The 25,333-nt window shown below is 44.8% G+C and overlaps 1 protein-coding gene across 1 annotated transcript in view; it reads right to left on the bottom strand.

The window, feature by feature from the left end:
* CLNK (cytokine dependent hematopoietic cell linker) overlaps nt 1-25,333 on the bottom strand; it is a 164,159-nt gene that overhangs the window by 39,492 nt on the left and 99,334 nt on the right. The window contains exons 6-8 of the mRNA XM_045474547.1: nt 22,557-22,701; nt 21,242-21,348; nt 15,216-15,261 (exon numbers count right to left, since the gene is read on the bottom strand). Coding sequence (XP_045330503.1) covers nt 15,216-15,261; nt 21,242-21,348; nt 22,557-22,701 — 298 coding nt within the window. The remainder of the gene's footprint in view (nt 1-15,215; nt 15,262-21,241; nt 21,349-22,556; nt 22,702-25,333) is intronic.

The following is a 25,333-nucleotide window of genomic DNA, read 5'->3' as shown; positions in this document are numbered from 1 at the left end:
AAACTGGTGCAACTGCTGTGGAAAACAGTGTGGAGGTTCCTCAAAAAATTAAAAGTAGATCTACCCTATGACCCAGCAATAGCACCGCTAGGAATTTACCCAAGGGATACAGGAGTGCTGATGCATAGGGGCACTTGTACCCCAGTGTTTATAGCAGCACTTTCAACAATAGCCAAATTATGGAAAGAGCCTAAATGTCCATCAGGTGATGAATGGATAAAGAAATTGTGGAACGAAAAAGAATGAAATCTGGCCATTTGCAGCAACGTGGATGGAACTGGAGGGTATTATGTTAAGTGAAATAAGCCATACAGAGAAAGACAGATACCATATGTTTCCACTCATATGTGGGTCTTGAGAAACTTAATAGAAGACCATGCGGGAGGGGGAGGGGGAGGGGGAAAAACAGTTACAAACAGAGAGGGCGGGAGCCAAACCATAAGAGACTCTTAAGGACTGAGAACAAACTGAGGGTTGGAGGGTGGGGGAGAGGGGTAAGGGGGGTGATGGGCAGGGAGGAGGGCACCTGTTGGGATGAGCACTGGGTGTCGTATGGAAATCAATTTGACAATAAATTATATTTAATATAAAAAATTAAAAAAAAACTTCCCTAAATTAAAAATAAAAAAATATATAAGCATCGTAAAAAAAATAAATAAACGAATAATGTCGATGATAATGTCAATTCAGGTCTGTTGAGGTCTTATTAGGTACCAGCACCAGGCTAAATATCTTTGTGATCTCATTCAATCCCTGCCTTTGTTCTAGAATTGAAAAGACAGGGCCTGGGAAGTTACCCTTCAGTCATCCTGTAAATGGTAAAGAGTTCATTGTATGTGGCATGACTCACAAGATCCCCTCTTAACCACGAATTCTTTTTTTCTTTTTTGAGAGAAAGAGAGAGAGAGAGAGGCAGAGAGAGAGAGGGGGAGAGAATCCCAAGCAGGCTACCAGAGCAGAGCGTGAGGCAGGGCTGGAACTCACAAACCTTGAGATCATGACCTGAGCAGAAATCAAGAGTTGGATGCTTAACTGACTGAGCCACCCCGGTGCCCCTTAACCACTAATTCTTGATTAGAATTAACATTCATAGGGGCACTTGGGTGGTTCAGTCGGTTAAGCGTCCGACTTTGGCTCAGGTCGTGATCTCACCGTTCGTGGGTTCAAGCCCCACATGAGGCTCTGTGTGGATAGCTCAGAACCTGGAACCTGCTTCGGATTCTGTGTCTCCCCCTCTCTCTCTGCCCTTCCCCTGCTAGAGCACTCTCTCTCAACAATAAACATTAAAAAAAAAAAGAATTAACATTCTTATATAACTATATAGTTATTTTATTATTTCAAATGCCTGCCTAACACCTTCACTGGACATTTCTGAGCAGAGGAAAATAGCATCATAGAATCTTCCAGATGGCAGGGTTTCCTCAGGCTCCAAAATCCAGCTTTTATTGTAGACAAAAGTAAGGACAGTTGCTCAAGACCACCCCCAACCTAGGAAAGTCGGAATGAAGCCTGGGAACGCTTTTCCAGACTTCCAGGTAGTTTTAGTTCCACAATGCAGTTCAAGTCCAAGAGAATCACTGAGATGCTGCTACCTCGATCTTCTCAGCTCTTCTCAGATCTTCTCAGCGTAGAACCAGGCACTGGGGCTAAGAAGACAGCACAGCCCTTCCCTTGAAGGTGCTTATGCTTGTCTGGCTCACAGACCAAGTTCTAGGCTCTGGGGATATAACGAGGAGGGTGAGACCCTGTCCCTGTCACCATAGAGTTTATACTTAAGAGGGTAGATGTGGATTGAAAACACTATTGGGGACACCTGGTGGCCCAGTTGGTTAAAGGACTCTTTTTTTTTTTTGAAGTTTATTTATTTTTGGTGGGGGAGGGGGAAAGAAAAAGGGAGAGAGAGAATCCCAAGCAGGCTCCACATTGTCAGCAGGAGGGTGATGCTGGGCTCGATCTCACAAACTGTGAGATCATGACCTGAGCCACGATCGAGAGTTTGATGCTTAGCCTACAGAGCCACCCAGGTGCCCCAAGCGACCAACTCTCGATTTTGGCTGAGGTCGTGATCTCATGGTTCTTGAGATCGAGCCCCGTGTCGGGTTCCAGGCTGACAGCATGGAGCCTGCTTGGGATTTTCTCTCTCTTTCCCTCCCCCTACTCGCGCTCTTTCTCCGTCTCTCAAAATAAATACATAAACTTAAAAAGAAAACAGTATTGAAAATGGGATGAGAATCTCAGAGAGGTCATGGTATTAAAGGGAAACATGGGAGACTTAAGTCTGGCATGTCAGAAAAAGCCTCCTTGAGAAAGCAACGTTTACTGATCTGTAAAAATGGGGGTGACGTCAGAGATGTTGTTTATATGGCAGTGGGAGGAACTGACGAGAAAGTGTGGCTCCTGTCATAGGTGACTTCAACCTCGGTGGATTACTGTTCTCACTGAGCTTTGTTTCCTTGTGCGTGAGACAGTGAAGCCGGACTGGATGAGTGGTTTTTAACCAGGCTCGGAAGGGCACCCTCAGCTCCTCCTGGGGAGTTAGGAGGGCTGGGGGACTGGTTTCTGGCTCCTCCTCCCATGTCCCACGTCACAGGGGGCTCCATTTTGATCTCCTTCCAGATTTCTTTTGGGGAAAGGTCCAGCTGGCCCAGAAGAACACAACACAACACAACACAACACAACACATGCTTGTCTGGATGATTTCATAGGGCTCCTCCAGGTCTAAAAGAATTACTCCATTGGGCCTAATTATTAGTCTTTGTATCTTATTTTTGTGTTGGGAATAAACTTTTTAAAGAGATAGACTCAATTTCTCTGCACAAATTCAAACACGGATGGCAAACAGGAGTCATCGATGTTCTTGGCATCATAAAAACAAAATAGGATCCAGGACGGATTTCAACAACAGCAGCAATCTGGTTAATGTTCGATCTTTGGCTATTTCAACGATGTTCCCCAAAAGCTTGGACCACATGATGCCCTCTTAAGGCGCCAAGTCAAAAAATGTAAGATTAACTTCCCCTCGCTTTATGGCGCATTGGCTTTGCTTTTGGAGCTCACTGGTGGACCATCTCGCTGTTCTTATTGCCTTTGCCTATAAGCTGGATGTTGGCTTCCTAAGATGCCTTTCTTCACAGCTATCACTATATCTTTGGGGGGATCAATTCAATTTACTGGAAAAAAAATTCACTAAAGAGACAGAGTATCTGGGATTCAGTAGAAACTGTCCATTTATCGTTTCAGAGGTATCTGTCCCATTTGCTTCAGTGTCCATGGGCTTTGTAAAGGACATCTATCCTCCTCTTACTCTTTGCTTGTTATTGAGCACATAGTATTTGTCCAGCATGGATTCATTTTTGATATATTTATTGATGCAGGTGTTGGGGAATAGAATGCCAGAATAAAAGTTGTTACTCCCATGTAACTTACACTTCGGTGGCAGAAGATAGAAAACAAATAAGCAAAAGTACGTGGTGACAATGACAGGTGATGACAAAGTGCTTCAAAGAAACGTGACAGAGTGAGGGGGAAAAGCAAGGGCATGGAGACAGCAGGAGCATGAAGGACTCCCCATGTGTCACGCAAAAGAGATAGGGTATGGGGTGAGCTTTTTAAAAACAGATCCCAGAAAGCCTCTCTGGTTAGGTGATGAGGAAACAGAGGCCCGAGGAAAGTAAGGAAGCACATCACATGACTATGCAGGCAAGAGTTTCCCGACATAGGAAACAGCAAGTGCAAAGGCCCTGTGGTGAGATGAACACAAGAGGGAGGTAGAGTGTGAGTGGTGACTGCAGAGGTAGGCGAGTGCCCAGATCACCTGCCATCATGTAGGCTGTGGTAAGAGCTTTGTCTTAAACACAGCACCCCTTTTGTATGCACTGTTCATGTGTCCTGTGTCTTCTTATCATATCACATTTTCTCCGGCATCCCTTAGTTTCCCCCCCTCACTTCAAAACTTTTGTATATGGTATCAACGGTAACAGCAGTGGAGATCTCGACCATATCAAATACGCCTATTGGTTAGTAATCGTCTACACAGTCAAGCTTCACTTGTTTGTTGCTTAGATAACTGGATCCCTGCAAACCAGCGGGTGAGAGTGAATTTCAGGGATTCTACAAGCAAGAAACCTGCATCAAATCAGCAAAGTGCTACGTCACATGGTCATGCGGCTTTCCTGATAATTCACAAAATCCAACCAGCTTTGTTTGGGGGGGGGGGAGGGTTATTTAATAAAGTGATAACAACTCAAGCATTTGGGACAAGGGAAGAAGGTGAGATGTGGGAGCTGGGTTTCTGGAGTTTGAATCTTGATCCTGCTGCTTACTCTGGGCAGCATCGCGGCAGGTGCTCGATAAATATTTATGCAACGAGCCAATGGACCGAGGAGCGGCTGCGCCTCCTCATCTGGAAAAGCGAGAGATGGCTCCTCCCACTTCCCTGGGATTCGTGTGTGGAATGAATGGGGTAATGCGCTTCAAGCCCGTGGCTTTTAATGCAAACCCAGTTACAAGCATTATTGTGCGATGGAAAATTAGAGGGGAAAGAGCAGTTCGTTCTCCTTATGAAGTACACAGATCTTCTCCAATGCTAGGAAATATTCTCCAATGCCAGGAAAAGCTCCCTGTCTCCCAAGAAGACTCGGTTGTTCTCTCCAAGGTCCTTCCCTTCTTGAAATTCAATACAGTGGGTTTCGCTGGGAGGAGGTTGCCGTGCTCGCCATCTGGTGGCCATATGGGTAACTAGCAGCATCTGCCCGGAGAGTGTCCTCATTTGCTCTTAGGTCTGCAACGAGATAGATTTCACTTCCGCTGCAAAACTTACTGTTGCTTCGGAGGTGACGTGGTGAGGGGAGCACGGCACGGCTGCGGAATCTGATGGACCGGCTTTGCTACCTCCGTCATCTATTAGGGTGCAATCGTGGAGAAACGGTCAACGTTGCAGGGTTCTGTGAAATCAGAGCGAGGCATCCTGGGGAAGAATCACAAGACCTGCCTGGGGTGCCTAGAGCAGTTGTACCAGCTCACAGGGCTCGTTGCTACGTTTTCGGGAATTTTGCAATGCAGTTGTTACACACCGCCATTATTACAAAATGAATTATTTAAGGTACGCTTCAGTTGTATCAGAGGCTGCCAAACTGTCTTCCAAGTGGCCGTGCCATTTTGCCTGTTCACCAGCAATATTTGAGAGCTCGTTTGGTTCCACGTCCCCGTCAGCATTTGGTGTTGTCCGTGTTCTGGGTTTGGGCCACGCTTACCGTAGAGTGCATAGTGGGCATCCTTGCTGTTTTCATTTGTATTCCCCCGACGAGGTCTGATGTGCAACATCTTTCCATACGCTTTTTGGCCGTCTGTGTATCTTCTTTGGTGACGTGATGTTGAGGTCTGTGGCCCCCCCCCCCCTTTTTTTTTTAATCGGACTGTTGGTTTTCTTCTTGTTGAGTTGTCCGAGCTCTTTGTGTATTTTGGACAACAGCCCCTTACCAGGTGGGTCTTTTGCAGATATCTTCTCTCAGTCTGTGACTCCTCTCCTTCTTCTCTGGGTACTGTCTTTTCTAGAGCAGAAGTTTGTAATTTTCAAGATGTCTGGCTCGTCAGTGATTTCTTTCATGCGTCACGCCTTTGGTGTTGTACCTAGAAAGGCATCACTATACAGGTTTTCTCCTGTGTTACCTTCTAGGAGAGGTTTATGGTTTTGATTTTTCTGTTTACTTTTTTTTTTCAACGTTTATTTATTTTTGGGACAGAGAGAGACAGAGCATGAACGGGGGAGGGGCAGAGAGAGAGGGAGACACAGAATCGGAAACAGGCTCCAGGCTCTGAGCCATCAGCCCAGAGCCCGACGCGGGGCTCGAACTCACAGACCGCGAGATCGTGACCTGGCTGAAGTCGGACGCTTAACCGACTGCGCCACCCAGGCGCCCCATGTTTACTTATTTTTGAGAGGGAGAGAGAGAGAGTGAGCACAGGAGTGGGGGAAGTGCAGAGAGCGAGAGGGAGACGGACGATCCAAAACAGGCTCCGTGCTGACAGCAGGGAGCCTGAAACGGGGCTCGAACTCATGGACCGTGAGATCCTGGCCTGAGCTGAAGTTGGACGCTCAACCGACTGAGCCACCCAGGCACCCCTATAGTTTTGATTTTTAATTTAGGTCTCTGATCCTTTTTTGAGTTAATTTTTGTAAAGGGTTTAAGGTCTGTGTCTAGATGATGGTGATTTTGCCCGAGGATGTCCAGGTGTTTGTTGGAAAGACAATCTTTGCTTCATCGGATTGTCAGAGATGAGCTGACGATATGTGGGCCAGTTTCTGGGCTCCCCATTCTGTTCCACTGATCCGTTTGTCTATTCTTTCACTAATGCTGCACTGTCCTGATTCCTGGAGCCTTATAGTACGTCCGGAAGTAGGATAGTGTCAGCCCTCCAAGAATTTTTCCCATACGTTTTTTTTTTTAAATTTTTTTTTCAACGTTTATTTATTTTTGGGACAGAGAGAGACAGAGCATGAACGGGGGAGGGGCAGAGAGAGAGGGAGACACAGAATCGGAAACAGGCTCCAGGCTCCGAGCCATCAGCCCAGAGCCTGACGCGGGGCTCGAACTCACGGACCGTGAGATCGTGACCTGGCTGAAGTCGGACGCTTAACCGACTGGGCCACCCAGCCGCCCCACATTTTTTTTTTTTTTATCAGAGATCTGGTTGTTAGACATTTACCACTGCTCGTGGCACTGCTATTAATTAGCTGAGTGACTTAATACAAATTGTTTGGCCTCTCTGGGCTTTGGTATCCTCATCTGTGACTTAAACGTGGGGGGGGGGGGGAGACAAAGATATGTAAGATCCAAGAATGTGTTTCTTTAAATTTTCTTTTTAATGTTTATTTTTTATTTTTGAGAGAGAGAGACAGAGCGTAAGCAGGAGAGGGGCAGAGAGAAGGAGACACAGAATCCAAAGCAGGCTCCAGGCTCTGAGCTGTCAGCACAGAGCCTGATGCGGGGATCAAACCCACGAACTGTGAGATCATGACCCGAGCTGAAGTCGGACTCCCAACCGACTGAGCCACCCAGGTGTCCCCCAAGAATGTGTTTCTTTTTTTAAAAAAAAAATTTTTTTTTAATGTTTATTTATTTTTGAGACAGGGAGAGACAGAACATGAACGGGGGAGGGTCAGAGAGAGAGGGAGACACAGAATCTGAAACAGGCTCCAGGCTCTGAGCTGTCAGCACAGAGCCTGATGTGGGGCTCGAACTCCCGGATCCCGAGATCATGACCTGAGCCGAAGTCGTATGCTTAACCTACTGAGCCACCCAGGCGCCCCCCCAAGAATGTGTTTCTTGATGGAAGGGACAATGACACAACAGCGTGGCAACAAACGGTATCTTTGAAATCATTCGGGTTGGGATCTAATCCCTCCTTTGCCACTTACTGAGTGACCTTGGGCAAATTATTCAAATGCTGTGGGCCTCGGGTTCCATGTCTGTAGAACGCAGCTCATGAAGCAGAGTTCCTTGGATGTGGTCAGAATTACCCGTTAATAATAAAATTAACCATTCTTTTATTGTTTTTCACTTAGCTGCCATTCGACTTGTGTCAAATAGATACCATTTATCCCCTTTCTCTATGAAATATGATCATGAAGATCAACGCTTCAGAAATAGACCAGGAGTGTAACGTTCTGTCATTAGAGAAATAGGCTCTGGGCAAAACTGGATGAAACTGGCCTCAGTCACAGTAGTTATTATGTCTAGGAGTCTTATGATACATGAGCGTGAACCATTAGGATTGCAAGTCCTGGTGATTAATTATGGAAGAGCCTGAGGAAGCACCTTGTGATCCAAGTGGCTAATGCATATTTGACAAGGCCTGTTTGAGACACCTCTCCAAGTTCGTTGAAAACGTTCAGAAATTAGTTCTAATAGCAAATTGCTGACACCATTCTCTGGGCTGGGCAGGGAGACGTTAAGGTCGGCAAAACCGCCGATACAAGAGGGATGTAACTTCTTTAACAACTGCTCAAATGAGACCAGAAAGGACAATTTTTAAGAGCATGTACATCTACAGGCCCTTGAACGTGGGTTTTGACAATTGCATGTTGGGGTTGGTGGTGGATGTGGGATAGAAGCATCTTGCCAAAACAGGCCTGGAGAGAGGTCTTCTCTGTTGACCTGGGGGTCTCAGGGAATGGAGGGAGGGATGTCAGACAGGGCATGTGGGGGATTAAGTCTTCAGGGGATGAGGCGGGCAGCGGGGGTGGGTGGGTTTATATGTATTAACAACACCCATAGATTCACAAAATGCTAGAGACCATTGTGTTCTGCTAACTCTACCAATGGGATATTGAGGCCCAGGGAGGGACTGTCATTTGCTGAGATTTAGAAACAGAGAGAGGGGCACCTGGGTGGCTCAGTCGGTTGGGCGTCTGACTTCAGCCAGGTCACGGTCTCGCGGTCCGTGAGTTCGAGCCCCGCGTTGGGTCTGTGCTGACAGCTCAGAGCCTGGAGCCTGCTTCCGATTCTGTGTCTCCCTCTCTCTCTGTCCCTACCCCCACACTCATGCTTTGTCTCTCTCTCTCTCTCAAAAATAAATAAACATTAAAAAAAATTTAGAAGCAGAGAGAGAGATGGGGCCAGAAGCAAGCAAGCCAGGACTCTCGACTCACCTCTCCATAAGCCCCCACCTGGTGGGAGCGTGCAACTGAGGGTCACAGGCTGCTTTCTGTGCTGACAGCTCTGTGGTCCAGTGACACCTGGCAATGCTGATTTAATGCCCTATAAAAATGGGCTAAATTTTAGACTTAACTTAATAAATACTGACTATCCATCCACTGTGTGCCCAGCACGGTGCTATGTGTGTGATTTAATAAACTTGGATCTCTGTGATTGAGGAGACTAGCCTGTTTTTGTATTCATCTACGATATTTATTTTGTAGGCTAAACACGAGCCTGGATGCAACATGAAATGGTTTTAGCTTAGGGTCAGGAAGACACCCAGGGAGAAAGGCGGAGTCAGAGGGAGCCCAGAACCCTGCGAATCTGTTCGGTGCAGTAGCCCTTTGTGGAGGGTCCACCGCGGGTCAATGCCTGTGCTCTAGGTTTTTCCCTGGTTCTCACCTTTCAAACAGACAGATGTCTTATGATGTAGCTGGCATTTCCTCCGTTTTATAGAAATGGGGAAGAACGTGGAGAGGTTAAGTTCCTTGGAGTTTTCTTATTTGGAAAACGATTAGGATGTGAATCCAGGGCTCTGTGTCCCCAGGACCCACATTTAGGCAACCACGTTTCAGCTACTTCTGAGCATCAAAAATCATGTTTAATTTGCCCTGAGGTCTCTGTCTCCCTCCTCAGTCCAGTGTCCCTTGCTCCCTGGAGACACGATTCTTCCCCCCGGGGCAGAATTAAGTATGCACTCTGTTGAGTTCCCAGAAGACTTAGTGTTGGCTGCGCCACACTGTTGGGCTCCTCATGGTCTGAGGTCTTATGCTTTTCAGTGCCCTGGAACAAGTAATTTTAAACCAAGTGACTTTCTACTGTGGCAGTTTACACACAGTGTTGTGACTCCCTTGTTTTCAATTCCTTTATTTGTGGCTACCTTATATTTCTCTCTCAGAAAACTGTATTTGTTAAAACAAACACTTATCAGCTGCCCTTCCTTTCCTCCGAACCTTATTATTTTCTGTGTGTGATGGGGAGATAAAACGCTTTCCTGTAGTCCCATTACTGAGGGATTTTTATAAGATTTATAACATTTGTAACAAATTTATAATATCAACCGTGAACTGAGCATCGAATCAATCAATGCTTCTGTTGCTTTTGATCCATGGGTTGTGTCTGAAATAAATTTAAATCTAAAACGATAGGAGAATAATCTTAAATTTATTTCTGATCCTCTCTCTGGCCTACGGCTTGTTATTTTTGTGAAAAATACGATCTACAGGATGCCAAATTCCATCATTTTGGCCATGGTTTGTGTTGCCGTGTTCTGCCACTAGGGGGCAGTATCGCCCATCAATTCGTGTCCAGCACTAAACCTTGCCTAGTTTGGATGAGTGGGATAAAACCGAACAGGAGGGGGTGTTTGCAGAATGGGGTTTGGATACTAGCAAATACAGCAAAGTCCTGAAAACATTGCCATAGTTGACAAAACCCTGGGTTCTGGTCTGGACTCTGACCTCTCTGACCTTGACCAAGCCACCTCTCTTGCTAGACTTCCTTGTCTAAAATTAGGGTGTTGAGGATTGCTTGAGTGGCTCAGTCGGTTGAGCGTCCGACTCGTGACCTGTGAGTTTGAACCCCGCGTCGGGCTCTGTGCTGACAGCTGGGAGCCTGGAGCCTGCTTCGGATTCCGTGTCTCCCTCTCTCTCTGCCCCTCCCCTGCTCACACTCTGTCTCTCTCTCAAAAATAAATAAACATTAAAATTTTTTTTTTTGAAAAATAAAAAAAAAAAGAGGGAGTTGAACCAGATTAACTCTAAACTCATCTCTGATTCTAATTTCGTTGGCCTCTAAATTCCTCTAAGAGCAAACGAGAAGAAAGGTCTTCTGATGGCATTATGTGGAATTCCATTTTGCTTCTTTGCGACCAAGCTCGTGTTTATGGATATACAAGTGAAGTCACCTGTGAATAATTCTCTTTCTTTTCTTGGATAGCTTATTGTATTTCGTTTCAAATTCATTCTTGCATATGGTATGCTTGTCACCTCAAAGAAAATTGGTTTACAGTCTGTGCTTGGCTCACATTTGCGGCAAAGAGAAATTCACTTTAATGTCCTTTATTCTCGGCATTAAGAAGCTAAACCACACTGTATTCGAACATTATAGCCATCCTACTCAGAAAAGAAGATGTTTTCTCCTGGATTCGTGGCAAGTGCTAATGGTTCTCCAGAAACAAGCTATCCTACTATATACTATAAAAAACTTGCCCCCAAATAAACTTTTACCCATTTTTAGGAATGAAAAAAAAATCCAAGCTTCAGGGAAGATAAGGTCTTGAAATCTGACAGTTTCCAGATAATGTCAGAATACGATTGCAAGAAAAATGACATGAGATGTACATTAACATAAATCTATAACTGCTCAACTTGATGAAAAATATCACCATAAAATTCTGTCATTGCTGAACCACCCGATATGTTTTTTCTGTGACATTTTGTGAGAATGAATAAATTATCTGAGAGTGTGTTTGCATCAAAGATACAGAATTTTGTAACAAACACATAAATCATTCAAGCATTCTCCAGCAAGGTGTCTGATCCTAAAACTGGGGGGCATTCACATTAATTTCATCCCTCTGGGCATTTTTGGGTATGGTTCCGTAGAGCTCGGTGTGGTAGTGGAGAGCCATCCATTAGGGATGTGAAGGAAAAGAGGATGTGAAGGGAATAACTCTACCTGGAGAAGTTTTCCACGGAATCTCCCCCCTTGTCCCTATACGCCTCAAGTCTGGGAGCTCTGCTTTCCCTGACATCCTGTATGCAGTCTACGCGGGGGTCTCCTTTCCAAAATTTGTCCTATTTTTGCAGCCACGATCCCCATAAGTCAGCCTACTTTCCCTATAAAATTGACAGCACTGACATAACTCTGAAAGTGATGTCCTTATTGTGTTTTCTTAGAAATTAGTTTGCTTTTTCTATTGTGGGCAATTAATATCACATAAAGAAGCATGATCCCCTTTTTTGCTTAGACTCCCAGAAAGCTGAGAGGCAAGCCGGTGGTTTAATTTTAATAGAATGCTGTGATGTGTACCTGAGGATACTGAATTTTATCTTTTTTTTTCAATTTTTGAGAGAGAAAGAGAGAGAGAGAGAGTGCTCGAGGGGGGAGGCGCAGAGAGAGAGAGAAGGGGACAGAGGATCTGAAGCCAGCTGTGTGCTGACGACAGAGAGCCTGATGTGGGGCTTGAACCCACGAACCGGGAGATCATGACCTGAGCCAAAGATGGACGCTCAACCAGTTGGGCCACCCAGGTGCCTCCTGGATTTTATCTTTATCTTCGCGTTACAGACTACCTAGATTTTTCCCTAGGATTTTATTTTTATTAAATTCTTTTTTACTATGTAAGTTTTTGTTAACTACCCCCCAATATCTTTGTGAGCTCAGGCCAAGTATAGATAAATATATGCATGGGTGGTTGCAATAGTGTGATTTAAAAAAAAAAAAAAAAAACGTTTGTTTGAGGGGCGCCTGGGTGGCTCAGTCGGTTAAGCGTCCGACTTCAGCTCAGGTCAAGATCTCATGGTTCGTGGGTTCGAGCCCCGCATCGGGCTCTGTGCTGACAGCTCAGAGCCTGGAGCCTGCTTCCGATTCTGTGTCTCCCTCTCTCTCTGCCCCTCCCCTGCTCACGCTCTGTCTCTGTCGGTCTCTCAAAAATAAATAAATGTTAAAAAAGAAAAAAATAAAAACGTTTGTTTAAGAGAGAGAAAGAGAGTGCATGCACAAGCTCTGGGGAGGGGCAGAGAGAGAGGGAGAGAGAGAGAATCCCAAGCAGGCTCAAAACCGTCGGGTGGAGTCCAATGCGGGACTCCATGTCACAAACTATGAGATCACGACCTGAGCCAAAATCAACCTGAGCCAAAATCAACCTGAACCAAAATCAAGAGTCAGACCCTTAACCAACTGAGCCACCATGCACCCTGAAGTATTATGATATTATCATTAGAAATATGTATTTGGTCCTTGTCCCCAGGATTCTGGCACAGAGCGCATAAATCCCTTGGAATTTCCTAAGTTCTGAGAACTCCAGTTAGGTTTCTTTCCTTATGTTAAGGAGGTGACTCTTGGACTGCCCCCGAAGATGGTTCCAGAAGGTAGCCCACCATGTGACTTGAGGGCTGGAACTTTCAGCACCTCCCACGCCCACCGCAGGAAGCGGGGAGGAGATTGAGTCTGAGTTCACTCACCAATGCCTAGTGATTGGTCAGTCATGCGAATGTCATGAAGCCCCCATAAAACACCGAAAAGGATGGGGTTCGGAGAACTTTTGGGTTGGAGATAAACCCATGGCAGCACCACATGCCCCCCCACATGTCGTATCCTGTGCAAGTCTTTTATCTGGCTGTCACTGACTCATGTCCCTTTATTACAGACTGTAATCTACTGAGTAAAATGTTGCTCTGAGTTCCATGAGCCTCTCTAGCAAATTAATGCAACTTAAGAAGGGGGGGCGGTCATCGGAACCTCCAGTCTGTTGCTGGTCCGTGAGGAGCATAGGTGACAACCTGGGCTTGTGACTGGCATCTGAAGTCGGGGTGGTCTCGCAGGCCCGAGCCCCTAACTTGTGGAATCTGATGCTGCCTCTGGGTGGTGGTGCCTCTTGGGTTGAGTCAGAGACCCCGCTGGTGCCTGAGAACTGCTTGGTGGCATGGGGACAAATGCTCCCCGCAACCCACTTGACGCAATGGAGATTCAAAGCGTGTTCATAGGCAAACAGACCTGTTGATGTTTGGAATAATGGCCAAAGAAGGTTCTGCCATCACAGAAGTGAAGTTGGATGTCTCTAGTGAACTGTAACCAAGAAAGGAATTTTGAGGTCCATTTCTTTGCTCTCTCCCCAGGACTCATTTCTCAGTAACGACTATGAAGGGTCTAGTGCGATGTGGAATGTTTGTATAGCAAATGATTATGGTCTGATCCGGGAGCCCTGTGTGCTCTGGTCCCTTTCTCTGTCAAGAGGTGTGAAAATACTTGGTCCACACAATTCGCCTGCTGTCTCTAGGGACAGAAATACATCAGTTCAAGGAGAAGAGCTCTGAATCAAGTGCTGTGCACGTTGAAGGTCCTGACGTTTTTAAGGACTAAAGAGGCACTGATGTGGAATCTCCTATGTTGTGGGAGTGTAGGACTGAAAGGGGTCTGTCAGGCTGTGCAGGATGGAGAGGAGAGAAGGACTAGGGAACAGCTATTGTTTCCCGCCTCCGTTAATGCTACTGAATTGGATGGTCATGAAACTTCTGCCCACTTCACATTTTAAAGAGGAGGGTAGTAAGATCCAGAAAGGTTAGATGACTTACTTAAGGCCACACAGCAAGGGAGTGGCAGAGCCTGTGTTTTTGCTACTTCAGTTGCTCCTTTCCCCACGCTTCCTGTTGTGGGTATTTTCTCTGTGCCCATCCACCCTCTCCCTTCTCTATCCTGCCCACTTCACCTCCATCCTTGGGGACCAACCAGCATTGATCACATGTCGGCTGCCCTGCCCTCTCTTTCTGGTTGGGTTCAGCCATTGGGAAGTCCCCACAGGAATTCAGGGAGAGGGAGGTTGAGCATGTGTTCCTTTAAATTCCCTCCCACGAGGCTCGGTTGGGCCGGTGGTGTCCCTCAGCTGATGGTCACTGCTCCTCTCAAGGTGGCATTCTTCTTCTGTTTTTCTGTAACTGTCCTCTCATCCCTCTGGGCCCAGGGATGGTGACAATGCCCCTGCGATTAGCCCCAGTTCCCACATCATCCCTATACCCCACGCAGCTCAGTAAATAGTTCCTTTGTAAATAAACTTACTTCAATTATCCTCATTTGGGTGTGCCATCTGTTTCCTGTTGGGACCCTAACTGTTACACCTTCCCATGAAAGAAACTGTGATGTTAATAATATGTTAGAGAATAGAGCATTAGACACACAAAAGATGAGTTTGGTACCTCTCAAGTACTGGGAAGTGTAAATCATGGAATTGTCTTCGTTCCCAGTTGGACATTGTGAGAGAAGGTAGAGGCATAGGGAAAATGATGAGAGAAGCTATAATGTGTATGATCCAATTAAATTTCTTTGGCCGTCCTCCACGTGTGCTTCCGGCACTGCTGAAATTGATTATTTCCTTTCAGCTTCCTACCTGTATCTTCATCTCCAAATTGAGTTGCTTTGCCTCAAGCTTTAAAATCTGTTTTCATATGAATTAATCAACGTTTTAAAATTAGATTTCTAGCTTGTGATTTTACTGGGGATATGCTTGGAGAAATAACTTAGTTATATATTTAATGCAACCCATATGTTTCAAGGCAATTCCTTCCTGAGACCGCACAACCACGGAATATGAATTTTCACAATCAATTTCTTCATCAATCAGGTATGGCGGTAAAAAGGCGTCAGGTGGGTGAGGGTCTTTCTGAAATTAGTTATTTCATGAAGGATGGTCCGATAGATCACGTGGTTGAAGCTAACCTGTGACCACCAGCAAAACGCAAGAGGAACTTGGGAGCGAAGAAATATGCTTGTGTTTCAAACTTCGTGACTTGACCTTACCTTTAACGTGTTGGCTTCTGGAATCCTTGGAAATTTGTTTGTTCACCTGTAGAAGGCAACATGGCACCATTATCTCTTCAGTTGTGGCTAAGATATTGCCAGATGTGTAGATTCCCATAGGGTCAAGGCATAAGTTCCTGGATTCACCATTCTTAGAGATCACCATATGTATAGGGTAATACATGTAAATACGTGTAAATATGTGTGCCGCTGTGCCCGTGACCAGTGTAGTGGCCTCAGGTGGTATCTGGCCTAAAAATACTTGGGTTTGAGATCCAATCCTGCCTCTTGTTGCCGTGAAGCTGTGGAAAGGCATTAGCCATATTATGCAAGGGATCAAGCAAGCAGATGCGAGCGTGGCTTTGTGTGGATGTCCGTACTGGGATTTCACCTTCATCATATGCTGGCTGTGAGGACGTGGCAAGTCACTTGACCTCCTGAGCCTCAGTTTCCTCATCTGTGAAATTGAGGTAACAAAAGTACTGATACCTGACGAGGATGGGACGATTATGTGAGACACGCCATGCAATGTGCCCAGAACAGAAGATGGCACCAATAAAAGCTTAATAATTGTTAGCTTTTCAAAGATATTTAAATAGTTGTTAGCTTTCATTATTAAAAATTTTAAAGGCTTTGGTGAACCATTAAGGGCTCTACAACTGCTAGACATGAGGGTGAGGAAGGGAAAAATGAAAATATAGTTATGCCCAGTGTTTTGAAAGCCTTGAAGCCCAGGTCAGTAGTGGGGTCTATGATGGTTAATAATATGTGGCAACTTGACAGGGCCACAGGGTGCCCAGATAACTGGTTAAACAGTATTTCCGGGTGTGTCTGTGAAGGTGTTTCCAGATAAGATTACCATTTGAGTCAGTAGACTAAAGCAGATCGCCCTGCCCAATGTGGGTGCGCATCAGTTAATCAGTTGGGGCCTGGATAGAATAAAAAGGCAGAAAGAAGGAGAATTTTGTCTTTGTACCTGAGTGTTGAGCTGAGATATTGGTCTTCTGCCCTAGACTGATATTTACATTATTGGTTCTCTTGGTTCTCAGGCCTTGAACTCAGACTAGAATTTATACCACTGGCTTTTCTGGAGCTCTAGCTTTCAGAAGGCAGATAATGGGACTGAGCCTCCATAATCACTACTTTATGTCTAGTCTTTGTCTATTATCTATCTATCTATCTATCTATCTATCTATATCTACCTATCTCTACCTTTCTATCATCTATTATCTATCTATCATCTATCTATATCTATCTCTACCTATCATCTATTATCTATCTATCTATTCATCTATCATCTATCATCTCTATTATCTATCTATCATCTATCTATATCTATCTCTATCTTTCTATCATCTATTTATCATCTATCTATCTATCTATCTATCCATCTATCTATCTATCTATCATGTATCTATATCTATTGCTATCTTTCTATCATCTATCATCTATCTATATCTGTCTCTATCTTTCTATCATCTATTTATCATCTATCTATCTGTCTATCTATCTATCCATCTATCTATCATGTATCTATATCTATTGCTACCTTTCTATCATCTATCATCTATCTATATCTGTCTCTATCTTTCTATCATCTATCTATTATCTATCTGTCTATCCATCTATCATCTCTATTATCTATCTATCTATCTATCTATCTATCCATCCATCTATCATCTCTATTATCTATCTATCTATCAATCATCATCATCATCTGTCTACTATGTCCTATGTTTCTAGAGGAACCTGACTAATACAGGGTCTTAGTGTTACTTTCTTTTGGCATCAAGTTGAGGTAGCCAAGGTGGATGGGGTGGGGGAAGGCTCATTGAATCCCCTGTTACTTCTTACCCTCTGATATTCAATGTCTACTTTTCCTCCGTGCAACGCTGAACCACAGTATATGCCTGGAAAGTGTGTGGTTCTGCTGGCTAGTGTAGTAAAAGCTGAGTGTCATTTGGATTTTGCTACTGATATGGCGTCTTTCACTCCATCATCCATAAGCTTCCTATTCCTTCAGGGTCACCCTGTGGCGGCTCAGGTGCTGAGTGGGTTTTTCAGCGTTGCACCCTCAGCTTTCAATCTCCCCTGAGTGCCTGCCTTACAGAGGGGGTCTCTCAATACTTTTGCCCACTTGCCATTGCTAGCCAGGTCATGGGTATGGGAGAGGTTCTCTGTTGTCTCTGTCTTAGGTGGCCCTGCGTGCTTCTGGTCTTAGGGATGGGGCTTCCTTAGTATTCCTGCACTTTCTCCCTTTGGTGGCCAAATTAATTTTGTGTCTTTGGACATTTCGATCCACTTTGCATGAGACGGTTTCTTTGCCTTGCATCTCCCCCAGCAGTGAGTGCCCTCTGATGGAATTAGTATAGGATTCCAGGGCCAGGAATATTTTCTGCCCCTCCCTAGGGGCTACTCCCATTTTCCTATCAGATAAATATGTATTAATGCCTACTATAAACCTGCATCGATGCTAGAATATGAGGGAAAAAGAGGAATAAAGGTTCTAAAGGACTTATCCATGCACATAGGTCTGAGTTCACAACATATTATAACGTATTATATCACAGGTTTAATTATAACACGGATTTCCCAACTTTAGCACCATTGAGAGTTGGCGCTGGATAATTCCTTGCTGTGGGTAATTCCTATGTAATGTAGGATGCTTAGCAGATCCCTGTTCTCTACCATTAGATGTCAGTAGCATTCTTCCCGTCTGGACAACCTACCTGTCCCTGGACACTGCCTGGTGTTCCCTAGGGGGCAAAATGGTCCCTGATGAGAACCACTGATGACCATGCAATGTGTCAAATACTGCTGTGCGTTGCTTCCTCCAGAAGGCTTCTCAAAAGCCTCTAGCTGGACTAAGTGTTGTGGATTCTTTGAACCACACTCACCTCTGTCTTAGCATTTGACATTACGTTGGGAATGTTGGAACTGCCAGTTTGGGCCACTGCCTCCCCCATTAGATGGTGAGCACTGGTTCATGCATCCCCATTGTTGAACACAGTGCTTGGTATACAGCAAATGCTCAATAAATGGAAGCATGAGCAGCGGCTTAGTGGTTTAAGACAGTTGTAGCTAGGAACTGGCCTCTGTCAGGATTATTGAAGATCCCTTTCACAGATAGTTTAATCTTAACATAAATGTGCAGAACTAGTAAGAATTAATTCTTGAGAATGAGGCTATAATGAAAAATGTAATCTGCTTCTCATAAAAACGTGATTACTCAAGCATTGATTATAGAAGTAAAATTCCCTCCTTATCTGAATTGAGGCCAAGTCCTGAATTAATTTATAAGACAACCCCCCCCGCCCCCCGCCCCGGTCAAGTGTGCTGATCTCCCGTATCCTTTTCCTCACATGCTTTTGCTTGACTCGATATGTGGAGATGATAGTTCCACTTGCGAAGTGATGTAGCTAAAGGAAGAAATCTGTATTGTAACAGAAAGCTACCAAGATATTATGAAGGAAGTACGCGGTAATAAGAAAGGAACCTCAAATTCTGGCATAGTGGGTTTAAAAACTCCCACGAGAATTATCTTACAATTTTTTTCTTCCCATCAAGGTATACTTACATATAAAGGGGAATGTATCAGTGATTTTTTGGGGGAAAGGGAAGCTCAGCTTTTTATGTGAACATTCTCCATTCTTTCATAACCAGACCAGAATCTGTGTCGTCAGCCCTTGGTCCAGTTGCTCTAAAATTCTTACTGTTCTCTGAATGTGCTTTGTGCCTGAAACGTCTTCCTCCCTGTCAAACTGCCCCTTTGCGGCTGCCCCAGTGGCAGATCTCGCTGATAGCAGCAAATATTCACCTGAGAACTTTGAAGACCAGGCTGAAAAAGGGGTTCCATGTGCACAGAGGTCCAGCCTGGGTCTCTTTGTTTATGAAACGGCTACTCATATTTCAAGATTCCCTTCAAAAGATTGAGGATCCATTTGTGCATTCATTTTCCTCCCATGTAACCAATATCTCTTGGGATCCTCTTACAAAAGGGTACTGTGCCAGATGCTGGGGCCAAAATGTTTCCTGTACCTCAAGGAGCTGGTATCTAGTGACTGACAGCTTCATGCTAGACACTGTGCTGTTCTGTATGGACTATCGTAATAGTGATGAAATTTTATAGCTAAGATAATAAATGCTCCCAGAGGGTAAGTGGCGCAAAGAGCTCATAAAAGTTGGAGCTGATAGAATGGGGCTTAGAATGCTCACCTTGCATTAAGGATTAAGTGTCATTCATTCATTCTTGTCTCTGTTCGGGAACACCTTCCTTGACTACCCTTACCCTGCTTTAATCGTTTTTTTTTTTTTTCAAAGCACTATTACTTAACATATTGCCTATTATTTGTTTATTTGTTTATTACCAGTCTCCCCCCACCAGTATGTAAGTTTCATGAGCGCAGGGCTTTGGTTATTTACCAGTGCATACCAGAGGTTATCACTGTGTCTGGTCCGTGGCAGACACACAACACATATTTCTTGAATGAATTTGTTGAATGAATGATTAAAATTCAGCTTTGTGCCTGTGTAAGGCAGAAGTGTTCAATATTTCATCCCTCCTCTTGCTCTCCCAAAGTCTACTGGATGTGCTCTGGGTAAATGGCATGGCGTGGTAATATTTGTACTTTCCTTTGCTTATCAATATTAACAGAAGCCCTCAAGTTAAATAGATAGACAGTGTGAACAAATAATGCACAAGGAAGAATGCGCCATAAATATTTAAAAGCATGCTTGCATTCACTAATAAACGTGGTACAAATGAAAAAAGAACAGAACACTGAAGTCCCTTTAAAATATGATTAGTGAAGTAATAGCCAGTTTTGGTGGGAGTCCTGTGAGGTGCACATTCTCATATCGGGCTTTTGGGAGGGTCAGTTGAAACCATTTTTCAGGAAAGAAATTTCATCACGTGTACCAAAGCCTTTAAAATGTTTTCACTCAATGGTTAAGTACAATAATTAAAAATCCCATAATGGGGTATGCTATATCTCTAAAGATTATGCTGTTAATACTTGATTATCACATGGGAAATTATTTTATAACCAGAACTTGATAGGAAAAGGAAAAAAGGCAGATATTCTATGCAGGGACTCTCTTGCATGGAATATATCTGCCCAGAGAATACGGACATGAAATCTAGCACAGTGCCATGACTGGTTGCCCTGCAACTCCATGGGTGATTCATTCGTATTTGATGCATTTCTGCATTAAGGAAAGAAGCATTAGCAAAAGCATTATTAAAAATGAAATTCTAGGGGCGCCTGGGTGGCTCAATCGGTTGAGCGACTGACTTCAGCTCAGGTCATGACCTCACGGTTTGTGAGTTCGAGCTCCACATCTGGCTCGGTGCTGACAGCTCGGAGCCTGGAGCCCGCTTTGGATTCTGTGTCTCCCTCTCTCTTTGCCCCTCCCCCACTCATGTTCTGTCTCTCTGTCTCAGAAATAAACATTAAAAAAATTTTAATAAAAAAATAATAAAAGTGAAATTCTATATATGTGTGTAGAGCATTTGTATTTACAGGATTTTTTTTTCATGGATTTCTTGTTTGTGGTTTGCAGACAGACTTTTGAAGTAAAGCACAGTAGGGGTTTTTATTCCTGTTTAATGCACGAGGTCACAAAGGGGCTCAGAGACATTTGACTTACTTCTTACCACTCACTTATCAGCAGGCAAATCAGGCCTGCAATCTGGGCAAAATGATGTATTATTATTAACAAGATCTGATTTCAAACTCTGCTTCTGGAAAAGGGGACCAGCATCAGGGGACGAGCGATGCCTGTGAAAATTCCTCACCCTGACGCCTCACAGAAAACCTTCCCAGGTGCAAGTTCTCCTCCCTTCTTGGTGCTCATTCCCCAGGACCATGATCTCAGCAGGCGTCCGAGCCGGTTCCCCTGCACCTCACTGAGCTCGCTTTGCTCATCACCTCGCAAGATGCCTTGGGAATGAGCGACGGGGATGCCCCTGGCTGCCAGGAATTGCCCTGCCCACGCTTGGTTCACACAGTCAAGCCTTTACTCACTTCTTCCAGCCCCATCCGTGTGTGCCAGTGTTGGCCCTCCGTGGGGACGGAGGGCTGGGCGTCCAAGGAAAAGGGAGTGTCCATCATATCCTTGAAAGAGCGCGTATCTGTGAAAAGAGAAAAATTCAAAGTTATACCCTACGTAGATTTAGCACATCGCAATGTACAAAATACGTGCGCATCGACAAATGTGTTGAATGCCTATGACCTAGGCATGAGGAAAGAAGTTCTTCCACTGGGTAGATTAGGAGACCGAAGCCTGAGGAGGAGGAGGATGTGGTCCAAAGTCCAGAGTCTTGAACTCAAGACTCTGTCCAGGACTTGAACACCCTTCACTCTCTCAACGCCTGGAAACTCCTGCTCTCCCTTCGAGCTCTGTGGTGTGTCATGACCTTTGCAAATCTTCCCGGATCCCACCCACCAACGCCCACCCCTCGTTTCTCCTTTCTATATTATACACCTCACCCTTTCATATTTATCTGTTGGTCTTTCTGCATCTGCCTCTAGGCTGTGACCTTCCTGAGAGTGTGGATCATGCTTTGTCTTTGTGTCGCGTGATCCTTCCTAACACGGTAACTGCACCCTGCAGATATGCACTCGGTAATCGCTTGTTGAGTGGATGAAAAAAAGGCGTTTCATCGCTATTTCCAAGGTGGTTCTTTCCAGAGGAGCTTCTGTAGACTCTTTTCCGTGGGCCGGGCCCTCAGAAATCACAAGTGCTTCCTCTTTTCCCTTACAGCCCTGTGCTATATCCACGATTCAGAGAGCTTGCAAAGGCCGCCCGGGGTGCCCAGTTAGAAAGGCTCAAGGGTGGATGGGAAATTATGTCTTCCTTACTCTTAAAAAGCTGAGCTCTGCTGCTAGGTCCTGGTGCTACGTCTACACTGGCTACCTGCAAAACGAGTCAACCAAGTTCAAAATCCTTCCCTTTCGCGCTGCTGCTCATTACGCAAGCTCTGTGTTAACACTTCCCATGCCACCCAGGGCCCTGCCTGTCCACCCTCTCTCTGCTGTGCTCATCCATTGTTCCCAGGACTCAAAAAGAGCATCTTGATAATAACAACCGATAGCTATAGAGCTCTGACTCTGTGCCCCTGGTGAGAACTCGAAAGAACCCTTGGAGGGTAAGTTCTGTTACCACGAACACTACTTTCAGGTAGAGAGAATGGTTTCTATAGGCTCGCTCGAGGTCCCACAGTTAGGAAGCCACGGAGGCAGGATTTTCATAGAGTTGTTTCATTCAGAATCGGCTCTAATTACTGTGCCGCGTCGCATCACGGACGTGCATTCTCGGACGTTAGGCCCCAGATGTTACCTGCATATTCAGATTCCTTTATAGGCCTGGCTGGTAAAATTTTTATCGTTCGCCATGCCTCTACCATACGAAGTTCTGGGTCTTCATAGTCGCCATCTCTGAGGTCTTTTGCTCCCTCCAGGCCCGTTGCAGCAGACTTTCTTTCCTACGCAGGAGGGAACATTTGAGTAAGTCAAGGGAAGGTATGGTCGTGACAAAGGTTGCAGGCTGTGGTGCTAGTGAGGGGAGTGGTACAGATTTTCTGAGCTGGGGGTGAAACATTTCAGAGGCTGGGGTCTGGGGCAGTTAAAGTCTCGTGGTAGGCAGAATCCTGAAGATGCCCTCACATATTCCTATCCTTGGTTATTCAATCAAATAATCTGGGGGCTGCTGTGAAGGGACACTGAGGGTGCAATTAAGATGTCTAACCAGCTGTCTTTAAAATAGGAAGATTATCATGAAGCACCTGAGTGGCCCGATGGTAATCACATGAGCCCCTCCAAGCAGAAAAGGGATCTACTTGCAAGTGATATGATCTTGTATGTAGAAAATTCTAAGGAACCCACTAAAAAATTATTAGAGCCAATAAGCAATTCAGCAAGGTGTCAGGATACATGATCAATACACAAGTTTCAGTTGTATTTCTACACAGTAGTAATGAGCTCCAAGTCTGAACACTGGGGATGGCAGGATGGGGTACCCCTTGGCAAGAGATGTAATTGTCCTCAAAGAAATTCTGGAATCTGCACCTGTGTGTTGGGACCTGAATTCAGCACTGACACTAATCTCCGTGATCTTTCATACAGTAAGATCCCTTGTTCCACTCAGACTCCAAATGGCTATGACTATGAATAACAGGTCCCGTTACGAGAGATTTTCATGCACAGCCCCCAGCGCAGCCCTCAAAAGTGAGAGCCTATATCTTTCTTTTACATATATAGAAACTGGGAATGGTGGCTTCTGAAAGCCACACGCAGGTCCTCGGTGCCATCGCTAGGCGGTGCTAGATCTTTGAGCACATCCACACCGGAACCCGGCACCAGGTATTCAAATCATTCTGAGCCCGAGATGAAGGGTGAAGAATCTGGGGCATTCCTCGTGTTGCCACCCCCGTGATTCTACCTTTGAACCAGTTAGCGCCATGGCGAACCATGCGAGCCTGGGCTCAGATCCTGAGTTTAAGTTCCTTTGTTACCCTGGAGACAGCCTTTCTTCCCAGCCAATCTCTGCCACACTATGTGACTTGGGCAGCACACTAACTTTCTCTGGACTCCCAATTACTTTGTAGTCAAAGATTAAAGACTTAAAGTTCCTGCTTTATAGTTTAGCTATATCTGGCTTTCTTTTCTTTTCTTTTCTTTTTTTTTCTTTTCTTTTCTTTTCCTTTCTTTCCTTTTCTTTCTTTCTTTCTTCCTTCCTTCCTTCCTTCTTTCCTTCCTTCCTTTCTTTTTTTCTTTCTTTTGCACATAGTAGGTTCTTCATATAGGCTTATTAACTAAGCAGGTACATAAAATAACAGATTTTACCTAGATTTAAGGTGTAATTATTTCTTGAGTATGATTTAAAATTTTTCATTTATACTGTAATTTCTCCAGTGACTGAGGTATCTTTGTCAGAGGCCACTTCAAATTTATGTTTGAATGAGATGATCTCTACACATCCACGAATACAAGTACCCATAGTTATAGAGTGACTTTGGCAACTAGAAGTTAAATGAGACAAAGCAGGTAAAATTTTGAGCAAAATGCTGGGTGGTCAGCACTCACTCAGTAAATAGTAGCTATAGGGGCACCTGGGTGGCTCAGTCGACTTCGGCTCAGGTTGTGATCTCACTGCTCGTGGGTTTGAGCCCCGCGTCAGGCTCTGTGCTGACAGCTCAGAGCCTAGAGCCTGCTTCAGATTCTATGTCTCTCTCTCTCTCTCTCTATCCTCCCCTTCTCATGCTCTGTCTCTCTCTCAAAAATAAACATTAAAAATTAAGAAAAATAAATAGTAGTTATAAATATTTCTGTGACTGCCATATAATAATGGCAATAGAAGAAATTCAGAGATAAAGCAAGGCCACCAGTTCTCCTCTTAAAGCCTCTCTAACATTTGTTGAGGGCTGTATATGTGCTAGGCACTTTATGTACTTTGTTTTGTTATATAAGTACAACAATCCAGGGGGTGGTTTTATTATAGTGGATGGACATGGAATTAGAAGCTTGCTTTTTATTTATTTATACATATTTTTAAGATTTTTTTAAATGTTTACTTATTTTTGAGAGAGAGAGAGAGAGCGAGCAAACAGGGAAGGAGTGGAGAGAGAAGGAGACACAGAATCCGAAGCAGGCTCCAGGCTCTGAGCTGTCAGCACAGGGCCTGAAGCGGGGCTTGAACTCACAACCTCAAGATCATGACCTGAGCTGAAGTCGATGGCCAACAGACTGAGCCACTCAGGCGCCCCTAGAGGCTTGCGTTTTGAATTCCATCTCTTATTATTCCAGTTCTCTGGTTGCTTACCAGCCCCAAGCCTCCAAGTGTATGACTTCTGCCGTCATTGCTGTATCAAAGCAGTTTGGTAAAAGTAAAGACAATGTCCACGATGGGCCCGATTTTCGGCCAAGCAGCAGTGCCGTGGGGACTCACCAGGCCCTTGTCTGGAAGGCTTTTGGGGCTCTACTTTGAAACTGCTTATTTGATGCGAGGGTGCAGAATGCAATTTAGTAAGTCCGTGTTCTCCCCAGGACGGAGTAAAGAAGGAGGTGAGCTCCCCGAAGACCCAGCGTGCTGCCCTTGATTCCCACCCACGTGCTCCT

This window comes from Leopardus geoffroyi, chromosome B1 (assembly GCF_018350155.1).
Source record: "Leopardus geoffroyi isolate Oge1 chromosome B1, O.geoffroyi_Oge1_pat1.0, whole genome shotgun sequence".
Classification (NCBI taxonomy): Eukaryota; Metazoa; Chordata; class Mammalia; order Carnivora; family Felidae; genus Leopardus; species Leopardus geoffroyi.
The sequence above is the reverse complement of the archived record's forward strand: the minus strand, read 5'-3'. Positions and strand labels throughout refer to the sequence as shown.